Here is a 21,611-nt window from a genome sequence, read left to right on the forward strand (position 1 = left end):
ACTGAGTGTACAGTATTGAAGTGCATTTGTGTCTTATTATTATATTGCTCCCTTCTAAAGAAGGCTTTATAACTGACTGATAAATAAATTAACAATTGTTTATGCAAGAAACCTTGAGTGTTAGAGTTTATTTGAATACCTGTAACTGTGAATCTGTGTGTAAATCCCCTACAGCTCACATTTCCTCTCTTGAGATAAGCCTGGCTGCTCAACAGGCTACCAAAACTGTGTATTACAAGCTTATAGCAAAGGTTGGGTTGTCTATACCTGTCGTCAGAGTTGTGTGTAGTGGTCCCAGAGGGTACTGCATGCAAACTTTGCCTAACACATCGACTCTTTTACAACAATAGCACTCTATCGAAAACCTCCAACAGCGCTCACCTACGTGCCTGACCTCTTTGGGCTGCTTAGTCGAGCCTAGCCAGCCACCTAAGTCTTACACTGTCGAAAAATGCACACACGTATCACCTGATCTAGAATTCTTAGAACCTCCAGCACATTCACTACGGTCACAGAGGTCGTTCCAATCACAAATCGCATTGAGGCCATACAAATGGGGAAAGAGCGCTATATAAATAACCCAATACAATACAATATAATCCCACTTCTGTCCCATTAATGTTTATCAAGCCTGATGTTCTGGCTGCTCTTAATATAGTCTCCTTCTGGGTGTAGGAAGTAATTGGGACCGACCCTATGGATCCAATCAATGTTGACCAATTCCTCTTGCTCCCCCGGTAGGATATCTGCAAACAATTATTGTGCTGTGTTTTTCAGGTCCTTCTCCTCTACCGACTCAACCAAGTTTTTAATACGTATATTAGATCGACGGGAGCGGTTTTCCAGATCTTCGTATTGTTATGAGAAAGTGTAGAAAGATGTTCAATCGCTTCATCCGTCTTTCTAGAGTCGTCCGACATATTTTGTATTGCTCTCTCCGCGGTATCGACTCATCTAATTTGGCCCCATCTACCTTCACTTCTTTCAATGACTGTTTCAGTTCCATTTTCAGTAGGGAGCATTGTGTCTAACATTTTTCCATAAACCTTTTCCGACAATTAAAGTGATCTCTAACCAGCTCTGGTTGTCTGTCCTTCTCTACACTGCTGTCAATGTAATCACTGTGACAAGGGAGAGTACTCTGCTTCTCTCTACCGCGGGACTTCAGCGGGTCGGTCAATGTCTTCTTCCTGATACTATGCCTCTTCCTTTGAGGCCTTGCCAGTATCGGCATCGTTTATAAACCAGCCGGTCCACCCTCCTTGGGTCAAGCCACTGCCTGGAGCTCTTCTTCCTTGGTCTGGGTTGGCGGCCTGCCTCCTCGTTACTCAAAGGGTTGGAATAGCCACTCTGTGTGCCAATCATGATACGCCCAGCTCTCAGTTCTGTTTTCACTGCTGCTCTGTATTCAAGTCTCCTGGGTTCCTTTTCCATCATTGAAGGTTAGTCCTTTCTTGCTTTTGTTCATGTAGAGCGGGTCCCTCCCCTGCGTGAAAGCACCAGATTCTTTTGTCTTTGTGGATTGATCTCCATTCTTCTCTCCATCTTATTCGTATCAGTATGGTTGGCTGCCAACCAACCATCACTCTTTATGGTTTTTCCATGTTTCCTCTTCTCAGTACTTTCAAAGAGTGTATGTGTGAATGGTGTAGTATCACAGTAACAAATAGAGACTTGAGGGGCTGATATCGTAGAAGGGTAAGAGGGTGTAGGGATGTCCTATAACAGGTTATGAGGGAGTTTCATAAAGAAAAGGGAGTTCTTATCCCTAAGGATGGAGTCTCTCCCTATGAGGTCTTGCTGCTAATTACCACACCTAGGGGGAATATTGGGTAGCTACCTCACCTCTCTAGCCTCAAAGGGAAGGGCTCCCCTCTAGGGATATTGACGGAATCCCATGAATGGTCTCAGCATCCAATGTAAAAAGAATGTCAGTAGTTGACACGAATGGTGTCCAATCTTCTGCACCTTTCACATTTCTTTTAGTATCTTTAATGTATGATTCTGATTTTTGTACAATAGGTTTTAGAATATAATCGATACACTGCCCCAAAGGCTCAAGTAACCCATTCGTGCGTGCCACTAAATGCCGTCCCGGGAGGACTTAAAGGCCCTCATGGATCTTGGGAAGCGTGAAAAGGAGAGAAATTACCGGATGACTACTGAAAAGAAATCTCTTGATTTTTCAGAAATCCACTCTTTGTCACATGCTTCGTTCAACACTTAGTGTCAGTAGCAATTTTAAATTCAATGGTAGAGTTATAATCCAGTTGTAAGTAACTCAATCCATCTTGTAACTGTCTAATTCACCCATCCATATAGTCTTGGCTGTTCGTAATAACAAGGGACCTCATTTGTCAGCAGGTTTAATTACTATAGCACGATCAGCAAATAAATCCTTAAAGTTTGTGACCCTCAGGCCTTCCCATCGCTGGCTCACAATTGTATGGCAGCTACATCCCTAAACGTGTACTAGCAGCTAGGGATTGGAGGAAGGGAAGGGCAACTACTGACATACCAAATGGGTATCCTGGAAGGGTGCCCCTTTGTCTTAACCCTTTGGACCACAGATAGATTATCTGGACTGGGGGAAAGGATTTCCCTGCCAAACTATTGCTGGAGGGCACCCCCAGATGCTCTCTGTGACGAGTCAGAACTCTCTGTGAAATGTCATACAATGTTGGCTGCCTTGTTGAGCCTCTCTGGGAAGGTCAAGGCATGATTACTCAGGCAACCCTTTCGAGGTCCCACATGTGGCCATCAGCTGTCCCAACCGCTCCCCAGTACATCGGCGTGATGAGCAGTTGGGATCTATTTTCAATTCCCCCGTTAGTACATTTCTTGGTAACCTAACTCTAGCCCAATCTCCCATCTCGAAGTCTGGCAGAGAAGCGGCATGCCATGCTTCATGTGTTCCTGACCCACAACTCATTACACGTATCTAGCACATGTAAGGGAGACATTATGCTCATTTTGCAGTGGTACACTAACTACCCATGTTTGCATGCCAAGAGAATGCCTCTCTCTCCCATCTCTTCAAAAGCTGAGACACCCATGGAGGAGCAGCGCATGATATGTCCAGTCTTTGCAGCTGAAATTTCACCAAATAAATTGTTTACTGTGCTTTTTTGTGCAATTTATTTGGCGAAAAAAATGCCAGGGGCAGGTCTAGGTAAGGCAATATGTGGGCTAGGTGGACAGTCGGGTGGATCACCCTGGCATTTTGCAGAAAAATATAGGTAAAAGAATGCTGTAAAAAATATCACAGTTACATTTCTGCTGTAAAAACTCAAGGAACCCTGCATGGTTCTGAACATGAAGCCTGTGCCCGCGGATTCCCTAGAGTACTTCTCATTCTGGAAAGCTCCATAGATGATGTCTTTAATAAATCGCTCCACCATTCGGTTTCCCTGCAAGTGTTACCGAGCAGTGGTGCAATGTTGGATGTCTCCCACTCAAAGGAATGTAGATATTTTCGCAGAAGTAAATGGACCCCGTTACCAATAGAAGTTAATTGAGCCCTGCTATCAGAGATGATAGTTTCAGCAGTCCAGTGTAAGTCTTTGTGAAATTCTATAACTGTCATAGAAGAGATGGAAAATGTAACTTTTGGCTCTAGGAGAAATAATCAATGAGCACAACTGCAAAGGAGAGTGGAGCAGCTTGCTATAAGGTACCGCCAGATCGATGGGCTTTGCAGGACACTAACAGGAGATAATGAGGCGAGGGGGGGATAGTTCAGGGGCAACACAACACGTTTGTCTTGAAATCAAGACAACACAGCACAACATAGGTTTAAATCCTGATCCTGTGCTTAGAAACCAATCTCTGGTATTAAGCGCATTGTAAAAGAACAATTATAATGATAAGAGAACAATTATAAATGATACCTGCTTTGGGATAAGTATATTGGTATAAGTCAACCAGACTGGGTACTGTTGCACAAAGCATTCTTTATTTATATATACAGCAGACCACCAGAAATACCTCTGGACCACCCTTTTCAGTATGATCATACCTAGGTGGCACTGATGAATGACCTGGAGCAACATGAGTCTCTCACCCACATGAGGGACAACCTGACCTCCTTTGCATAGAATGTCAACGTGCATTAATAAATCCCCTGATAACATTCTAACCTGTAGGGATAGAAATGTTTTTTTTATTTGCTGTGTAATTAATTTTCATTTTAATTTAACTCTCAGCACCCACTTGCAAGGAGGCTGGTCAGTGAATCATGTGTGCTGCCTCTCACACCCTTCAAAATGTGCATGTCATCTTTGTTTGAATAAGGTGTCCTGTGCATTTCCAAAAGTGCTGAAAGTAAAAATGAAAGTGCTTCCTCTGTGTTTTCTTTGAGAATTTGTCCCTGCGTCGGATTCCTCCCAGGACACGCATATGGAAAGCAGTGTTCCGTACACCCTTAAACTTCTACTCTTCATTTTGCAGTAGCACTACAAAAGTAGAGGAAACTGCTTGAGCAGCATGAATAAACAAGCACAGTGAAGCCAGTGCATGAAAGAGCTTCTTGAAACACGCAACATTCCCTCAGCTCCTGCTCATTCATGCTACGCCTGGAGACCCCCGCAAACCTTATTATAAGAGGACCTTAAAAGTGCTAAAGGCGGGGATGTCCGTCTTCCATTCCCATAAGGGGATTGTAGGCTCTGCCCACTCCCACAGTAAAGTGCTTTAAACTACCCTGAGAGGGCAGAGCTGAAGTAAGAGGCTGAGTGGACTTTATACTTGCTCCACGATCAGCTCTGTCCAGAAAACACATTCTAGGCCTGTAAATTACCTTCCAGCCATTTTAACACAGCCCTGAAAATGAGCGGCTATGTCTTTGCTGGCTGTACATGATTAAGATTCTACTTGTGCTCAAAAGCCTGGGAACTCACCAGTCGCAGGGACTGCAGGGATGGCGTCTTCTTCATAGTCTGGTCAGTACTCTCTATTCCTGGTATGGCTACTGGCTTTAGCTTTGGAGGAGACGCTGGTCCCGCTGTGTCTGGTGTTGCGATGTGCTCCAGACTGGCCGAACGTCCGCGTCCCAGCTTCTGCTGTGTTTTTTGGCCGATGGTGGAAAAGAACTTCCTCAAGCTTGTGGCGGATCCACTTCTTTTCCTAGCCACCGGTGATGGTTGTTCCTCTTGCTCTGGACCGGTAGCCTCTGTTTTTCTGAAATATAATTGTGCATTACAGAGTTAGAAGGTTGGAGGGGATAGGAATGACTAAAGCAGGTGGAGGTGAAATGTGGAATACTTTCAAGACTGTATTGCATGCTCCAGGGTTGCTTCTGGTAATAAGTGCAGGGCAATAGGAGAAGGTGCCTCTGTGAGCAGTTGCTGACCACCTCGCTCTTCATATACAACCAACACATGTCACTTTGGTTACTGCTATAACTGCATCAGAAAAGGGGGGAAGGCTGTCCTCTTGCAAAAAGAGACGAGTGTTGTAGCTGGTTATAGTAACACATAGTTAAGTAGCCTGCTTCTCACCTCACAGTAAAAAGAGCACTGCATTAATAAAAGCTCTGTGATTCGCTTTGCTCGGGATAGACAGAGACCTACTGCTGTCGCCTTGCTGCATTATCCTGGCTCCCTTTACTTGCCCGCAAATCCTGATTAGGAAACACCTACGAGCATGAGGTATATGTTCCCAGATAGGGTCCCTGGTGGTGGTCATTATCTATATCCCAACCCACCCTGTACAGATGTTGTATTGTTTGATTACTAAATGGTGTGATCATGGGGGATAAAAGATATTAAAATATCCTTATAGACCGAGATCTAGGGATCAGTTATATCGAGGGAAAATAGAAAGGCCCCCAGATATGGCAAAGTGTTGGCAAAGGGCTGTTATCCCAAATGATAATGTCATCACCTGAGGTCTATGTGAATATTAACACATAATGGTAATAGCAATATCGGTTTTGGACCTCTGGTGGTTAAGTAAAAAACGTTAGTTTACTAGTGAGTTAAGTAAACGATCAAACTGTTTTCGTAAATTAAATTTGGTGTCAATATTGAATATTTAAATAACAAGGTTGTCTTTATAGGGTAAACATTTTAACTCACAACAAGTAAGATGGACACAAGTGATCACAGTTCAAGGGTGTTTATTAAACAATTAATTCTGTATGCAGGGTGGAAGCACGCCTATTCAAAATCTAAGATGGGAGCAAGCGTCCTAGTGGCGTTGGGTCAAAATAAGAAGGGCCTATACTAAGCAATCTATTGCCAACCTCACAACTAATACAAAAAAGGGTGTGGGATATTTCTCAAGAAAAGAAAGAAGTGTTCTCCCAATAATATGTCAGGATGCGGTAGCCTGGGTCTCCCTTCACCACGGTTTGACCACAGGGTAAAATGGGAGCTTGGAGCACAGTACAGTCTCGGGCCTCTACAGCACGAGACGACGGTTCCAATGGCAGCTGGGAGGAACGTCGATGGCTGAGTATCTTCTGACTTGAGTCTCTTGCTTTTGAGGGCCTGGCGTGTTTAGCTATCAAAAACAAAAGTTCCTTTAACAAATAAAGTTTGTTTCCAATATTTGTTGGGTAATGGGTTCCAATCTTCTGGACGATGACCCTTCTTGACTTCATATTCACTCTTAAGTGTTACGGGATTCACTTCCCTTGCTTCACCTTGTTTGCAGATAAAATTCTTTCGATTGTACAGGGATTTTGCTTGACCCTCTGTATGACCATATTGACCTATTTCGCTGGCTCTCCTATAGCCTGTTGGTTTTTTGTAGTTTCTCTCAGATGGGGATTGACCATAGTTTCTTGAGTTAGCACCCATGTGGTGCCAATTTCCGTCTGCAGCTGGTCTCCCCTTAACACTTTTACAGTTCATTCACAGTTCTACTTTTACTTGGTTCAATCTTGCCACATTGCGATTCTTTCACTCAACGCAGCCCGGTTCTTATCAATTCTCCCCTCGACTCACCGGCAGTGATGAACCGCTTGGCTTTCTGGGTGTCAAGGTGGGTACCACGGACATGGGAACTTCCCTCGCTCCTGTTTATCGGCTTAAGCTTGATCCATGTAAGACACATCTGCTGCAAGACACTTGTGCTATTGTTCGCTGTCTTAGGCTCTCTTCCTTGAAGGTTCTGCAGGTCTAGGACGAAAAGGGCGAAGTCACTTCTCACCTCGCCAGCCTCTCGATTCCTGCTGCCTTTCTCCTTTGCTTGAACTGCCGCGTCAGGTTTGCAGCCTCGTCTTGCTGTCTGCTGTTTTTGCCTTGCTCATACTGTACTCTCTGGCTCCATCTTTTATCTGTCTGGGGAAGGGAAAGGACAGTCAGGTGTGTCTGATTTCGATCAATTGCCTGACTTTGCCTGATCCTTGTATTGGGACATGTCAGTTAAACGGCCCTGGTGTTAGTCCGTTGTCCTTTGTGTTGTGTGAAAGTGCTTGTGTTGGAAAGGGGGGGGGGTGCAGTGGTTTGGAACGTCCTACGGAAAGGGATGGGGCAAAGGTGTTAAAGGAAGGGGTATACTGCATCTCACCCGTTGGTGTCCCACTCTCGAAGGACCCCCCCATCCAGGTGATCCTCCCTCACTAGTCCGCCCCCAGAAACTGGATCCAATAGCGATGGCCAAGTCCTGGCCACCTGGATGACAGATCCCCGGGGACTAGCTAGGGAGACACATTCAGGTTTCTCACAGGATGCATTCAGTTTAATGTAAAAGTTAATGTTTTCTCTATATGAAAGTGAAAGCATTGTTCCATGTTTTATCTTTCACTTTGGTTAGTACATTTGGAGTGTCTTGATCAAATAAATATTGCTTGAAAATTGCATTGCTGTTTCATGACTGCAGTGAAACACTTTGGTGTTTCCCTGTCTGCTTCTGAAGTCAAAATGCTTAGTAGTTATTGGCTGCATCCTGAATATTCTGATTGGTTGAGAAGATGTAAATAACCTTCATGTGCTAATAATATGTATGTTGGTGAAAGGGTACTTAGTAAAGGGTAATCAGGTAAAAGCACTTCTCCACCTCTGATCTATTACTTTCCTCTCCCCACCCTGATATCACAAAGAACCTGATACATTCACTTAAACGCCATGTTCCCAGGTGACAAGGAATATGAGGGTGATGACCAATACAGCGTTACTTTTTCACTGATTGATTTGATGTGAGCTTTGAAATGTTATGTAGATGAAGCAAAATGCTTACAGGGGTGCTTGATGGCAAACAATCTTTCCTAAAGAGAGGGGTTTAATTTTCTTATCGTCCATTTTATATGTATGTACATTGCTAAGAAATATTTCTCTTTTAGCAACTTTCCATCCAAAGTTCTATATGTTAGGTGAGGAATCTGACAACCTTGTCACTGATTCCCTGGAAGGAAGTTTCTCTTATGTGGCCAGGGAAAGGCAGAAGCTACCTAACTTTGACCCTGTGGGTGGTTATCTGCTAGAGTACCAGGTGAGAGAGGACAAGCTTCAGGGAGACAGGAAGTGACAACCACGTGCCATTGCAACATTCCTGCATGGCATATTGTAATATAGAGACTGACTTTCCAGGTTCTGTAACCCAGAACTTCATTTTCCTTCCACCCCCTAATTGTGGTACTGCGACGAGGAAGAGAGGTGGTGTACACGGTAAGCCAATGCCACGTTCTAGTCATTGGAAACCGCAGAGAAAGACTGGGACATTTAAAAAGGACACAGGTGAACTGAATTCAGGAAAACGAGAGACCAAGAGACTGGAGAGGCATCTGACGAATGCTGACACTGTGGAGGACCGTGCAGAGGCCAATGGGCACGGTGTGCAGAGGAACCGGGTCAGGAAATGTTCACCACTTTTCTGTTTTGGGCAGCTGGAGCTGCCAAACACAGAGGAAGGCAAAGTGGGAAGCGAACAACTCACAAGGTGCACTGCCAGTCAATGGACCAGGAGCTCAGATGTGGGTGAAACACGAGGAACACTGAAGACACCGCACAGAGCCGGTAAGCCCAGGAAGAGTGAGGGGGTTACCGGGGAGCTTCTGGGCATATGCCATGCACTGTGTACTACGCAAGATAACTCAAGTAAAGACAGTGAAATCATTACCGATAGGAATACTGTTGAAAAAGCCTAAGTAGAGGTAGTACAATTATTGTTGATACAAACATTGTTGAAAGAAAGAGCCTAAGTAGAGGTAGTGCAATTCTTACTGATACGAACATTGTTGAAAGAAAGAGCCTAAGCAAAGACGGTGGAACTATTGCAGAGACGGACATTGTTGAGAACAAGAGACTAAATAAAGGTAGTGGAGTTAATGAGAAAGGGTCGCTGACACAATATTGGAGAAGTGTTGTGAGCTGGATAAAAGAGAAACTGAACAGAGAGTGGAGAAGCCCTGGTAGGTTAGTGAACCAGGAGAACTGTGATTCTAGGACTCAGATCAAAGCAAGAAAGTGATGATACCCTGGCAGGTGAGTAAACCAGGGGTAAGACAATAATGAATAAGAAGGGAAGGTTTATACCCCTTTTTCAGGAACAAGGAACGGTACCCTGGCAGGTGAGTATACCATGGAAAGGAAGGAGGATTGAGAAAGTCTATAACAGAAAAGGGAAGAGACATACCCCCTTTAAGGATTCAAAGAACTATGTCGTGATTCAAGAGAACTGTGTTTTGATTCAAGAAAATTATATCATTTGAGGAGGCTCAAGGAAAGGGTTTTCTCCCTTGAACAACTTGGAACTGTGATAAAATATTATCAAACTCACTGAACAAAATCTAGGGGAAGGGAAGCCCCTTTCCTAGTGGAACTTTATTTCTTTTCTTTTCAGCACCTTAGAACTTTATGTTAGAAAATTCAAGAGAAAGTTATAAGTCTATAGCTCAGAGAAATCCCCATTTTCACCTGGCATTCAGTTTAGAGTTTACGGGTCACTTCAGTATTTTGGACACAGGACTGAAGGTGCTTGGTTTGTTTAACATCCTGACACAGACGTTCCTTAGTTTTGTTGAGGCAGGGAAACCCCTCATAGAGTTTGGGATAGCTAGGATTTCCCCAACCCTTCTTATCATTTTGACCATGAAAGTGTATAACCAAAATCGTAACATGCCAATGTGTCAGAGTCTTATTCTTGGCGCCTTACAGTTAGGACAGTTTTTCTAAAGTCCACCCAAAGGGACTTAATAAAATGATACTTTGGGCAATGCAGAAACTCTGACTCTTAGAACAGGCCTGCACCACTCAGTAAAGAGGGAGCTATTGCAGAGCAACCTGGCTTATCTTACGAGGGAGAGAGGGCTGAAGGAACATACAAATAGCTTGTAGCATACATATGGTCCAAAGAAACACTTATAAACTGACATATTGTAACAAAAATTGTTATTGTTTTTATATATACACGCAAAGAGAATTCTTTATAAAGGTAAGTACTATTATAAGTCATAAACACAATATAAAAACCAACACAATACTTATGGTAAGTAAACCAATGTATAAACCACATTTCGAATAGCAGTATGCAATTCAAGGTAAGCAGACCCTATTGGTAGTAAGCTGTTATACTTATCTATTTCAAGCAATAATACAGATAACCCCCTACTGGATATACGTTAAAAAAATGAATGCAAAAAGCTCGAATTACAAAATTGCGAAGCTCACTTGTTCGCATTTTGTAATTTGAGCCTTTCAGATTTCGGTTGTTTGTCCCCCGCTGGGCATCCAATGTACGCAGGGGGGACCACTGCAGCCCATAATACCAAACTAGGGGAGCAGAGGACACCCCCGCAAACCCTGCTCTCCTTGTTTGGTATTATGGGATTCGATCTTATATATCAGGCCGAATGCGCACTAATTGTGCATTCAACCTTTTTTTATCTATTTTGGGGCCAATCCCTACTAACATTGCAAGTAAGTACATTACAATACTAAGTAACTTATTCTATTTCAAGAATAATACAGTTACACTACCACAGCAGCAAGTAAGTACTTTGCAAAACATGTAACTTATTCTGTTTCAGGAATATCCAGAAAGACCAACATTACTTTTTAGAACAGTAAGTAAATAACTTAGTAATACTCTTAAGAATGGCAGTAAGAAATTGATAGGTAAGTAATAACTTTGTACCACTTGTAACTTATTCTATTTTAAGAGTATACGTTACAGCACCAACACATGGCAAGTAAATTCTTTGCAACATGTGCTATATTTTCTTTACATGGGCCTTATACTTTAGCAGTCGTTCCCTAATCTAGTGCATGTGTGTACTCAAGAGGTAGAAGAGGGATCCTGGTGGTCCAGGGGGCAACTGCAGGCAGAACAGGAATAAGCACAAACTGTAGGAGTCAGATTTCCAGAGGATTTTTCAGCTAACAAGTAGTAGAAGTGTTCAGGGACTCCATAGAAAACTCCATAGATGCAATCATCATTAGGGCAAACTCCCAAATACATGAATCACCACCTTAGCCACACAGGAGCGACACAAAGACTTAAGGTAAGTATTATCTCAAACCACACAGTACCTCAAGCCGTGAAGAAGAGCTTGCAGATGGGGGCCTTCACGATGCAGCAGTACAGGACCCGGTCTCTGGATTCTTGGCCATAGTGATGAAAGAAAGGATACTGGATGGGAAATTGCAGCAGCAGTCAAGATAAAAGGCTCCCAGCAGAGGTCTCTTCTGTGCTCTTTGCAGCTCTGTGGTTTTGGCGCCCTTTTCAAGCTACCAGATGAAGAACAGTTGTCGCCTGTTCGATTTGCCTGGCTATCTCCATGAGGCACTCTGGTGAGCGGACTTCAAGGAGTAGAATCTTGCTTCTGGAGGTCCATCAGGAGTTTCAGCGAGATTTGTTCATGGAAACATGTTGCACAGCACTAAGCCTTGCGGTCCAAGGCTATTGGTGGTTTGCAGCCCAGGAAGGTCACAGTTCATCTTGGGATGGCTCGAAATGCAGGTCTTCTTAAGACTGATTGGTCCCACCAGTCTAAGGGTCGGAGTTGTCATCTTCAGGACTCCTCTGTCTCATGGAAGAAGGGATCAGCACAGGCAGCGGTTACACAGCAGGCATCTCCGGTCGCTGGAATCAGCTACAGCCGTCTTCTCATCTTCCTCATTGAATTCGGCTCCAGTGTTCGACTTATCTTCAGCATCCAGTTCCAGGCCATTTATCCAGGAACCTAGCCAATCGGCACACATGCTACATTTAAACTTTACGGGTCTGTCCTTTTAGGACAGCTAGCCTCCAGGTTAGGACTGGTCCCCGGCAGGCATGTCTGAAGACAAAGGACTTCTGTGTTTTGGACTCATCCCTCGTTTCTTGTCTTCACAGACACTCTGGAGCCTCGGCGGGCTTCACAAAGGATTCCAGCTGAAGACAAAAATCAAACCAGGACCTCCTCTTCCCGTGGACGGCAAAAGAAGGACCAAGAAAGGACAAGCAGATGAAAAATGGCAAAAAAAATAATACAGCCATCATTCTAGATGAATGGTGACCCTGCTGCGCATTACCGCGGCTGGGTTGACAGCCTGCAAGTAAAAATCGCACAAAAGTTGGTAGAACAAGCCCACTGCCACCAGCCATAAAGGTATGCTCGTCACTGTAACAGAAACGTTACAGGAGCAGTGAGAAAGGGGATACAGTGGGTATCCTCAGCACTCCACATAAGGTGGGTGTGCTGATCCCACAATGGGGATTGTAGAAATTATAAAAGGTATCCTTCTATCCTTGGGAACATTAGTTCACTCAAGGAACCCAAGAGAAAATAAAAAGGGAAGCCCAAGGAGCTCCCCAGCAACACTGCACAGAAAGTGCTGTGTGCTGCCATAATAAAATGTAGATGGACAAAAAGTTGTGGGAAAGTAGGATTCCAGAAATAAAGTATGTATAGTAAGGACTTCCATGGAAAGAGTAAAAGAAGGGGTGAGTGGGGAAAAAGATTCCCACTCACTCAGGATCATACAAGAACAATCCACAAGTCCAGGAAAATGTGCTGTGGGCGATTGAGCATAAATATGGAAATATAACCTAACACTATGGACCCACAAACCTTCTGCTTTTGTTTTTGAACCTGTCCTGACGTTTTACAGGGAAGTGAAGCCTTCTCCCATGGCCTTTTGCTCATATTGTTATGGGAAAACTGATAAGTCCTTCAGACTAACAGTACTGGGAAACTATGTTTCCCTTTTGTCTTTTACTTTTTGTTAACTTTTTAACATTGCACACAACGGCCCTCATTACAACCCTGGCGTTGGACCATGGTGCTAATAGCAAAGGTCCATGCCGGTAACTTACCGACTCCGCCATGGCGGAATGGGGAATTACCGCCCCATTCCGAGGTTGGCGGGGCGGTAATTCCCCATGCCGCCATGGCCCTTCCCCATTCCCATTTTTGCCCCATAGGGCTTAATGGGAATGGGGAAGCACCAAGGTCCCTTTGCGGGTTGGTTTTTAACGCCTGCAAAAAGCAGGCGTTAAAATCTCCAACCCGCAAAGGGACCTCGTAATCAGGCGTTAAGGGGTTAACGGCACCGCCACCTTTTACTGTGCCGTTAACCCCTTAACGCCAGGGTTGTAATGAGGGCCAACATTTATTTGCAAGGAACTTGGGGTTGGTCACCCTGAGTTACCTGGAGGCAACCAGCCGTGGACTCCCTGCTCACTGTGCTCAGAGAGGCACAGCTTCACCTCACTGATGAGGCCCAACAAGGCTAAAACACGTGTATGGGGTTGCTGGTGGTACTCTTGTTCAGAGAGGAATTGCCATAGCATTTCGGTGCTGGACTGCCCATGTGGGCGGGACAAAGACTGATATGCAAATGGGTATTTCCCATCTGTGAAAGGTACAGTGAGCAAAAAGCGTGTGCTGCAAACTCTCATCTCAGAACAGGTTATCATGCCATGTTCTTTCTGAAGAGGAGCGCCTGCTACCTTTTTTAAATATTTGCAAGGAACTTGGGGTTGGTCACCCTGAGTTACCTGGGGGCAGCCAGCCGTGGACTCCCTGCTCACTGTGCTCAGAGAGGCACAGCTTCACCTCACTGATGAGGCCCAACAAGACTGAAACACGTGTATGGGGTTGCTGGTGGAACTCTTGTTCAGAGAGGAATTGCCATAGTATTTTGGTGCTGGACTGCCCATGTGGGCGGTACAAAGACTGATATGCAAATGGATATTTCCCATCTGTGAAAGGTACAGTGAGCAAAAAGTGTGTGCTGCAAACTCTCATCTCAGAACAGGTTATCATGCCATGTTCTTTCTGGAGAGGAGCGCCTGCTACCTTTTTTAAACACACAACATCTTAGAATGCAGTGCAATGGGGATACTTTTTTTAATTTTTTTTTTTTTAATATGTTTATTTTTGAACAAGGCAGGAAAACATTACATTCACTTGTGGTCAACATTCAGTATGCATTATTACCTGAGAGTACTGCCCCCCCTCCCTGAGTTCATCCCGTAGTTCATTCCCCTTCCTCCTGTTTCTGTTCCTGTCCTTGTGGGGCGGGCCAGCTCTCTAGGACCCTCCTGGCCAGCTGAGGTTTGTATGTTAATGCTGGAAAGTCTCGATCAAATTCGAGTACCGGGTTCCAAATGTTCTGGAACCGGTGGAGAAGGCCTGCTCTGGCCGCGGTCACCTTCTCCGCGATGAGTACATCCCACAGTTTCACCCACCACAAGGGCAGGAGTGGGCCTTCCGCCGACTTCCATGTGTGGGCCACCACTATTCTACCCGCCAATAGGCGTTGGGACAGCAGTTTAGCTTTAGGGCCTGTGCGTGGGTAAATCCATGGGGCCGGGGCACCCAAGAGAATAGGTTCGGGCTCTAGTGGGCGTGTAATGTGCGTGATTTCTGCAATGACCTCTAGGCATTCTTTCCAGAAGTTCTGGGCCTTGGGACAAGTCCACCACATGTGGAAAAAGGATCATACTTGGCCACATCGTCTCCAGCAGGCTGGGTCCACCGAATGATTCATGTGGTGCAGTCTTAAAGGGGGGTAGTACCAGCGTAGTAAGATTTTGTGGGCGCATTCTCTATTTGTAACACAGGTGGATGCTGATTGGGTGCGGGTCCAGATGTCCACCCAGGCTTGGTCCTCTATGGGGTGTCCCAGGTCCGCCTCCCACTGTGCCATGGCCCGGGATTTGGAGGTGAGAAAGTCTTTTTGGAGAAGCTTATATAATGTTGAGATCTTACCTCGGAGTGGAAGGTCTTTGAGAGTAAGTTCTATGGGTGTGGGAAGGCGGGTTGCTGCTTGGCGTATCTGTGAGTGGGAACACCAGTGTCACAGTTGGAGGTAAGTGAACCTTTCCATTTCTTGAAGGTGGAAGCTATCTTTACATTGTTCGTAAGAGAGTGGTTGTCCTCCCTCGAACAATTGTCCTATGGTCTCCAATCCGCCCGCGATCCAGTTTTTGAAGTTTTTGGGAGCTGTTCCTGGGGAAAAGGCAGGGTTCAGGAAGACCGGGGATGAGGGGTTAAGTCCCGTTGTGATTTTCTTCTGCTTCAGTGTCTTATCCCATATGGCAACAGTGTGCCTGGTGGTCAGTAATAGCTCCTGCCATAGTCGTCTGGTCGCCGGTGGGATGTAGGGAAGGAAACGTAGGGGAAGGGCTAGGCGCGATCGTTCCATGTCCACCCATCTAGGGCGATTGTTAATTGTTTGCCATGCTTGGGTGCACGCTAGTTGGGCTGCTATCTGGTATTTCTGGAGGTCAGGGACCCCCAGGCCGCCAAGTCTTGCATTCCCCATCATCGAGTCTCTTGGTATTCTAGCTTTTTCCCCCTCCAGATGAATTGCAGCATTTTCCTCTGTAGGTTCTGGAATGCAGGGGTTGGGATCATCACTGGGAGGGCTGAACATGTATACAGAAATCTTGGAAGCAGGTTCATTTTACATGCTGTGATCCTGCCCATCAGGGAGATCTCCTGGGATGCCCAGCGCTTCAGGTCGGACTCCAGTTCTCGGAAGAGCGGAGGGAAGTTCATGCGGTAGACATCTGTCGGTTTAGCCGGAATCTGGAACCCCAAGTAGTTGATAGCCTTCATTTTCCATTGGATCGGGCACATTGGAATTAGGTATTCTCGCTCTCTCAGTCACATCCTTATTCCCAGCGCTGCTGATTTATTGAAGTTAATAGTGAAGCCCGTGAACCTTCCATAGTTGTTTAGTTCGGCCAAGGCGTGTGCCAAGGAACTGCGGGGGTCAGTGATAGTTAAAAGGACATCGTCTGTGTAGAGGGCCAGTTTATGGTGTGAGGGCCCTACTTGGAGCCCCTTAATTGAGTGGTTCAGCCTAATCCTTTGGGCGAAGGGCTCCATGATCAAGGCAAATAGGAGTGGGGACCGTGGACATCCCTGTCTCGTTCCGCAGGTCAGCGTGATGGGGGCCGAGAGATTGCCATTGATTCTAAGTAGGGTTCTGGGTGCTTTGTAGTTGGCTAGAATCATCGTGCGGAATTCCGGCCCAAATCCAAATGACTCTAGGGTAAGCCTCATAAATGTCCAGTCCACCTTATCAAACGCCTTGGTTGCGTCCAGTGCCATGAGTGCCATCCCTCTTTCTCCGCGTGTGGCTAGATCCACCAAATTCAGAGCTCTGTGGATATTGTCCGCCGTAGATGGCTTCTTCAGAAAGCCGCACTGGTCGGGCTGAATTATATCCGGGAGGATGTGAGCTAGTCGAGTAGCCAGAATTTTAGAGTAGATATTGGCGTCAATTTTGAGGAATGCAATGGGTCTATATGAGGCTGGACATCTCGGGTCGCCTCCAGGTTTGGGGAGCAGGATGGTGATTGACTCTTACATGGAGGGGGTTATCACGCCCGTCTCTCTAAAGGAGTTGAACAGCTGTACCAGTGGGGCGAGTAGTTGGTGCTTGAGAACCCTGTAGAACCTGGTTGTGTAGCCATCTGGGCCTGGCGCACGAGATTTAAGTGATTTTATAGCCTCATCTACCTCATCTTCTTCTGTGCCGTGCAAATGGCTCGTTGGGTTCTCGGGGACCATCCTTTTTCTTTATGAGTTTGCTCTGCCTTCCAGAGGTCTTCTTCAAGGGCCCAGCGGGTTTGACGTCTGGATTTGTGGAAGGCAACTCCCCGTGCTATTAACTCCCCCCTCACGACCGCTTTCATAGCGTCCCAAGTGTTGGCGGGCGATGTGTCCGTTACAGGGTTTTCCAGAAAGAAATTCTTGATTGTGGTGGCGATCAAGTCCCTAAGTGGCATTTCGTTGAGAATTGGATCATAGAGTGTGCAATGGGGATACTTTTGTATCACCCTAGTCTTTTATACTTGGGATTTTTGATTACTGTTATATGTGCCTAAAGACAAGCTGGTGGCAGCAATTATATTTTTACAAGTTTTGTGTTATTTATAGTGTGCACATTCGTGTTTACTGCGTATGGATACTAAACGTAGCTAGTGACCTAAAATAACCACATCACGAGATTTTCGCTTGTTCTTTGGCCACTGAATAGCCTTGGGTTTTGGCTAACCTCTCAGGGTCCCCCCCCCGTTCACTATGAATAGGGCGGCCCTCGAAAGTCTGTCCACCAGGTCAGATTCTAGAAATCCATCTTAACATGCATGTATGATTGTGCTTTATTTTGGGTTTGGGGATTGGGTTTTATATAGTGTAAACCTAGCTCTGAAGCAACAGGGCACTGTATAGCAAGAGGATACAGTTATAGGGTACAAAACCGTGGATAACGCCTCAAGGAAAAAACATTAAAGGTACCGTTGACAGGATATGGAGAAAGTGGAGGCAGAGGGTGACAGGCAAGGGATTCAAGTTATGATGAGAAAACGAAGACCCCGTCTGATCAATTGGTTTTGTTGGAGAATGTGCAGCTGTTGCCCTGTTGAAGCTGTATTCGTGTGGGTTTCACATGGCATTACCTTTCTAATTGCACTTTTCCAGGGAGGCTTTCCTTTGGCCTTATTTCTAAGGCCCAGATAAATCAACTAGGATTACAGGGTGTTTTCTCTGAGTTATCTCAGCTCTCTAACAGGTACTAAGGCAACACTTAAGGGAAGGAAGGTTGGTTTAAATGTACAGTAAACACCTACGTTATCATAAATAGATAATAAGGTCATGTCCATGTAAGATAGCTGTTATTATATATTCTTTAGAATAAGGTTGTTCAAAATATTTAGGTACAACATATTTCCAGGTACGTGAGATAATGTACCTTGCCAGAATGTTAGATAACAATAGAAGAGGTGCCCACGCAGGGTAGTAAAATGTTCACACAAGTCTACACATTCTAACCAGACTTTTAATGGTGATCACATGTCCCCTCTTGCCCCAAGTCCCAATGTTAGATTAGGGGACCACAGGAATCAATGGACCAATGTTAATCGATGCAGGTCAATAACAGGTCTGCATGTGGGGATCCAGGGGCAATATGGACCCAAAGAAGACCGGCAGAGAGATGAGGAGATCACCAAGACGAGATCCAATCACCTGGTTCAACTCCCCATCCCATAGAACAGTAAATTACAGAGGTGAGTCAGGACGTCACCAGCAGGATTACCCTGTCTGTACGGAATGGCCAGGGTCAGCACTGGAGCTCACCTTTTGCATAGTTAGGTAGCTGCATGCTGTTGGAGTCATTTCATGCTTTCAGGTTGTTAGGTACATTTTTCTAAAGTCCAATTGGGATTGAACTCTATAAGACATATCCCTTGGTTTTAGGGACCCAACTTCTAATATAGGCCTGTACTACCAAAGGTTGGTAGAGTGGCAGAGAAGCCAGGCTTATCTTAGGAGGAGGAATGTGAGCTGCAAATCAGTACACAGAAATCAGAACATACACATACCCAAAGAAACACTTACATTAGTTATATCAAAATTATATACTCATTTTATATATACACAAGACAAGAAATAACCAAAGAACTACTGTATCAATTAATAACATCGAACGCACATTAGAGTCATAAGGAGAAATAAAGCAGATGAGTAAATTATCATGTACTTTTCTATCCACACAAAGGCCCTCATTACGACCCTGGCGGAAATCGAAAAACGATGGCGGAAATGTAATACCGCCATCGAATACTGCTCGGTGCGATTATGACCCGTCACCGTAAAGTACGATGCCATTAGCGACACCGTAGTGAACGCCAACGCTAACTGCACCAAGTACGCGCACGCGCGCCATGCAAAACCGTAATTACCACCATGGCGCAACGGTACGCGAATGCTGACCCTAGCGGACATTTACTTAACGCCATCAAGCATGGCGGAAAGTACCATTCCGCCATGGTGAGAATTACGGCATCGTGAACCAACCGTAAATGGCCCTACTGAGTGCCTGTACACCACTCCCTGCCCACATTGCACAACTCCTCGTAGGTGCAATGAAGTTACACAATGCAACCAGTGAAATGTACAAGTCACCCATTCATGCCAACGAACAAATGAATGTAGGGGCCCCAAGTGCCTTGTGAGTGGCCATCCATATTTGGCATGGCACCATTGCCGTACTGATGCAGCACAGGCATGTGAAGGTTCAAGTACAGCAATATGAACTGAAACATGAGACAAAACAACAACAGGCCCCCATCGCTTGACACCAGTGTAAGGCAACATTCAAAGCAGTATCCTGAGGGAGACTGCACCAGCCCTGTACCCTTGCCAGTAAACAAACCAACCATCAGCATAAGCATGTACCACACAAGTTGGCAGAGTGACTGAGCAGCCAGGCTCATCTCAAGAGGGGCCAATGGGAGCTGCAGGGCACAGATGGCACGAATACAGAAGCTATTCCAATGGACATGACCTCAGTCTCCCTCCAAGAAACGCACGCAAACACAGGCACCTGTGACCAGCCATTTTCTGATAATCACATCATTCCACCAATCCACCTGGCTGACCGGCATCTGTTACACAAAAGCTAATCCCCCGCCCCTGAGCATGACATCGATAAAACAGTCATAATGGCAGCCCCCATCCCTGACCATACTGGGCTTCGTAGGCAAACGCGGCCAGTACAGTACCACGCAACTATACTCAGAAGCCGGAACCCAATGCAGATCTACTCACAATACATTGCTCCACAAATAGGAATATGCTACATTACTTGCAAAGAATAACGCTACACGGTTGATATCAGAATCAAATTTTAATGCACATCAAATTCACCAAGCCCATACAGCTATTAGGTCATAAACTCCAAAATATTTCTCATTACTGTGGGCTGCATCCGCAATAAATGACCAGCTTCTTCTTGTGTGACGCCCTGTTCCTTCATGGTACACAGGGGCTACATTCACGTTCAAAAAGGCAACATTGAAGCGCCTAGAACCGCAGGGCCGTCCCATTAGGTAGGCACTAGTCCAGCTGAAAGGTTGACATGTAGCTCCTAGCCACTAGTACTGCGTAAGGGCATGTGGCCCATTGGCGATCGTCCCATAAGATCGTAATGGTGCTCCACTGATTAACTCGAAGCAGCAGGTGTCGGGAGTAAAAGCCATCTGCAGGAGTGGCATACAGATGGCAGCGGCAAAAGGGGAGGAGATACCTGTCACCCAAATGAAATGAAAAAGAACATTATGGCCATCAGAACTTCACTTGTATTACTCACTTCAATGATCACACTAAATCTACAGCCATATGCATGCTAGCCCACTCAAAAGGATTATTTCCACCCAAAAATCACTTGCGAATCATAACTATATAAATCGAGGCGAAAACACTATTACAAACGAGTGTTTGTGTGCATGCGTCTGGGAAGACAGAATCCATTAGATGGGATTAGTAACGTGCATAGACACAAGTGTTTGAAGGCGCGTCGAGACAGGGAGGGTTCAACAAGGGCAGATAGACGATGGTCCCACTATGGCAGCTCTGCATCACATAGCGCAGGGGAAGGGGATAGATTCCAAAAAGCCATGTACATGGCAAACTCTCAATTAAATCATCTCTCCATGCATCCATACATCATTCCCTCATCCCGGTATAAAAACGCCTGATTATTTACTCACATCACATTTGAAATTTCCATTGAGTCTGTGCGTAATGCAGTCTGCAAAATCCACTGTGCTCCAGCCCGGAATCCTAGTGTTGTGAAGTAACATGTATTTGGGAACGTCCTGCCTTATCGTCCACTACGCTATTGCGCATTCCATACTATTCATATCAATCATTGCATTCTCGCCATGGCCCCTGTCCCAAGGACATTAAACAATAGAACGGTATATTTGCAGTCAGACCTGTGGGCGTCTCCTCGCCGCTAGCTGAAAACCGAAAGCGCTGTCCTTCGAATTCCTCATTTGCAACATCACGTAAAAAAAAATCTGTTACCGCTTGAAATCACAAATTCATCCATGTAGTGCGGCAGTGTGTGAAAATGGCAACTGGCTTCACTCACAAATGGGACGCCCCGCCCGTCGGTGAACCTCGGTACAGTGCTGCATGAAGGTCCACCGTTAATCGAGTACTACATTCCACTGACCCTTCACAAGTTTGTTCGCGACTGCAAAGATAGTATGTGAAACAATGGGACCATAGCAGAATGAACATATAAACCAATATTACACTGCCATCGGGATTAAATACATGATTGTAATAGCAAGATGCCATGCGTCACATTGCAGCGTTGTGTGCGGGACGTGCTCGCCCAAAGGGGATTGCAGCTGGCACAGGTGGAATGAATCAC

At 45.4% G+C, this 21,611-nt stretch overlaps 1 protein-coding gene across 4 annotated transcripts in view; it reads right to left on the bottom strand.

Moving 5' to 3' along the window:
* KIAA1614 (KIAA1614 ortholog) overlaps positions 1-21,611 on the bottom strand; it is a 383,065-nt gene that overhangs the window by 126,809 nt on the left and 234,645 nt on the right. For all 4 annotated transcript variants that reach the window (XM_069641447.1, XM_069641446.1, XM_069641449.1 and 1 more), the window contains one exon: positions 4,899-5,178. In XM_069641447.1, coding sequence (XP_069497548.1) covers positions 4,899-5,178 — 280 coding nt within the window. The remainder of the gene's footprint in view (positions 1-4,898; positions 5,179-21,611) is intronic.

Source organism: Ambystoma mexicanum, chromosome 1q (assembly GCF_040938575.1).
Source record: "Ambystoma mexicanum isolate Mex_15411 chromosome 1q, UKY_AmexF1_1, whole genome shotgun sequence".
Lineage (NCBI taxonomy): Eukaryota > Metazoa > Chordata > Amphibia > Caudata > Ambystomatidae > Ambystoma > Ambystoma mexicanum.